The 2,993-nt window shown below is 64.4% G+C and overlaps 1 protein-coding gene across 1 annotated transcript in view; it reads right to left on the reverse strand.

Moving 5' to 3' along the window:
- LOC108803237 (neutral amino acid transporter B(0)-like) overlaps window positions 1-2,993 on the reverse strand; it is a 16,064-nt gene that overhangs the window by 9,187 nt on the left and 3,884 nt on the right. The window contains exons 2-3 of the mRNA XM_018575075.1: window positions 2,895-2,908; window positions 2,412-2,808 (exon numbers count right to left, since the gene is read on the reverse strand). Coding sequence (XP_018430577.1) covers window positions 2,412-2,808; window positions 2,895-2,908 — 411 coding nt within the window. The remainder of the gene's footprint in view (window positions 1-2,411; window positions 2,809-2,894; window positions 2,909-2,993) is intronic.

The following is a 2,993-nucleotide window of genomic DNA, read 5'->3' on the forward strand; positions in this document are numbered from 1 at the left end:
GAATAGAATCAGACTTGGCTCCATGACACGGAGGGGGGAGGGGCTGTGTGTACAGTGCAGGAGGATCCCGCACACAATGACGCACATCTCATCACAGGGGGAGGGGAGGGGGCGCGACACACGTGGATCACACTCAACCAACAGACAACATTGCATCAGCCGGCGAGCAGGAAGCCGAACGCACACTATGGTGACAGCTGTACGACCCCCTCGTGTATCACTGGCCCCTCCCTCTTAGATTGTAAGCTCTCAGGATCAGGACCCTCCTCACCATCTTCTCTTCCTTATATTGTACAGCGCAGCGCACACTGTTGGCGCTATATAAATCCCGTATAATAATACCCAGCGCACACGGAGCAACGCCGCCGCCAACCGTACCCAGCGCACACAGAGCAACGCCACCGCCAACCGTACCCAGTGCACGCGGAGCAACGCCACCCGTACCCAGCGCAAACGGAGCAACGCCACCGCCAACCGTACCCAACGCACACGGAGCAACGCCACCGCCAACCGTACCCAGTGCACGCGGAGCAACGCCACCGCCAACCGTACCCAACGCACGCGGAGCAACGCCACCGCCAACCGTACCCAACGCACGCAGAGCAACGCCACCGCCAACCGTACCCAACGCACGCGGAGCAACGCCACCGCCAACCGTACCCAACGCACGCGGAGCAACGCCACCGCCAACCGTACCCAACGCACGCGGAGCAACGCCACCGCCAACCGTACCCAGCGCACGCGGAGCAACGCCACCGCCAACCGTACCCAGTGCACGCGGAGCAACGCCACCGCCAACCGTACCCAGTGCACGCGGAGCAACGCCACCGCCAACCGTACCCAACGCACACGGAGCAACGCCACCGCCAACCGTACCCAGCGCACGCGGAGCAACGCCACCGCCAACCGTACCCAACGCACACGGAGCAACGCCACCGCCAACCGTACCCAACGCACGCGGAGCAACGCCACCGCCAACCGTACCCAACGCACGCGGAGCAACGCCACCGCCAACCGTACCCAACGCACGCGGAGCAACGCCACCGCCAACCGTACCCAACGCACGCGGAGCAACGCCACCGCCAACCGTACCCAGTGCACGCGGAGCAACGCCACCGCCAACCGTACCCAGTGCACGCGGAGCAACGCCACCGCCAACCGTACCCAGTGCACGCGGAGCAACGCCACCGCCAACCGTACCCAACGCACACGGAGCAACGCCACCGCCAACCGTACCCAGCGCACGCGGAGCAACGCCACCGCCAACCGTACCCAACGCACACGGAGCAACGCCACCGCCAACCGTACCCAACGCACGCGGAGCAACGCCACCGCCAACCGTACCCAACGCACGCGGAGCAACGCCACCGCCAACCGTACCCAACGCACGCGGAGCAACGCCACCGCCAACCGTACCCAACGCACGCGGAGCAACGCCACCGCCAACCGTACCCAGTGCACGCGGAGCAACGCCACCGCCAACCGTACCCAGTGCACGCGGAGCAACGCCACCGCCAACCGTACCCAGTGCACGCGGAGCAACGCCACCGCCAACCGTACCCAACGCACACGGAGCAACGCCACCGCCAACCGTACCCAGCGCACGCGGAGCAACGCCACCGCCAACCGTACCCAACGCACACGGAGCAACGCCACCGCCAACCGTACCCAACGCACGCGGAGCAACGCCACCGCCAACCGTACCCAACGCACGCGGAGCAACGCCACCGCCAACCGTACCCAACGCACGCGGAGCAACGCCACCGCCAACCGTACCCAACGCACGCGGAGCAACGCCACCGCCAACCGTACCCAGTGCACGCGGAGCAACGCCACCGCCAACCGTACCCAGTGCACGCGGAGCAACGCCACCGCCAACCGTACCCAGTGCACGCGGAGCAACGCCACCGCCAACCGTACCCAACGCACACGGAGCAACGCCACCGCCAACCGTACCCAACGCACGCAGAGCAACGCCACCGCCAACCGTACCCAACGCACAAGGAGCAACGCCACCACCAGCCTATCCAGCGCGCACGGAGCAACGCCACCGCCAACCGTACACACTTACACTGAGCACATCAACCAAGACAACTGTATACATTTACAGGCACCACGGCTGTAACATCTGTACTTAGACTTACCACCTACAGCCTGATATCTGCCCCACAGACATCCCAACATCTGTCACCCACCCAGGAGAATTGCCCCCCACTGACCAAATACCCCAACAGGTGGAAGGGCACTGGGAGGGGCTCCACCATGCCATATGGGGTCCTCAGTATTTACCCCAGATACTCCCCCCTCCCTCAGTAATTACCCCAAACACACACACCCCTCAGTAATTACTTTAACACCCCCACACCTCTCACAGTAACTGCCCCAGACACTCACTCCCCCCGGAGTCTTACCGGATGAGGTCCAGGAAGGAGTCCACCACCTCCTTGGCCTCCACCTCCTCCCCCTCCAGCTCGTTGGTGGCCCCTTCCCCGGGCCGGATGAGCAGGGCCAGGCAGACCCCCAGGGCGGAGGCCAGCAGGGTGGTGACGAGGAAGAAGAGCATCGCCCATCCTCCGAGGCGCCCCAAGGCGGAGGGCTGGAGGGAGGCGGCCCCGGACACCAGGCTGCACACCACCAGCGGGAGGATGATCATCTTCAGCAGGCGGATGAGAAGTTCTCCCGGGAAGGAGAAGTGAACGATCTGTACCGGGGACATGTTCAGCGGACGGAGCCCCATCCCCAGAGCCGCCCCCAGCAGCACCCCGGCCACGGTCAGCAGCATCAGAGCGTTGTCCCGGACGAAGAGGGCTCACCGGATCCGTTACACTCCTTCATGGCGTGACGTTCGCAAACCCACGTGTCACCAAAAGAAAGGGGGAGGAGCCTAAATACACCGAGCAGGCGGGAGCTATAACAGAATGAGCGGCGAACTTTACGGAGAGAGGTTTATATACGGTGTGGGCGGGACTGGGGAGAGGGAGGGACTGAAGCAG

The sequence above is a fragment of the Nanorana parkeri genome, unplaced genomic scaffold, assembly GCF_000935625.1.
Source record: "Nanorana parkeri isolate BGI_ZX_2015 unplaced genomic scaffold, ASM93562v1 scaffold3520, whole genome shotgun sequence".
Taxonomy (NCBI): Eukaryota; Metazoa; Chordata; class Amphibia; order Anura; family Dicroglossidae; genus Nanorana; species Nanorana parkeri.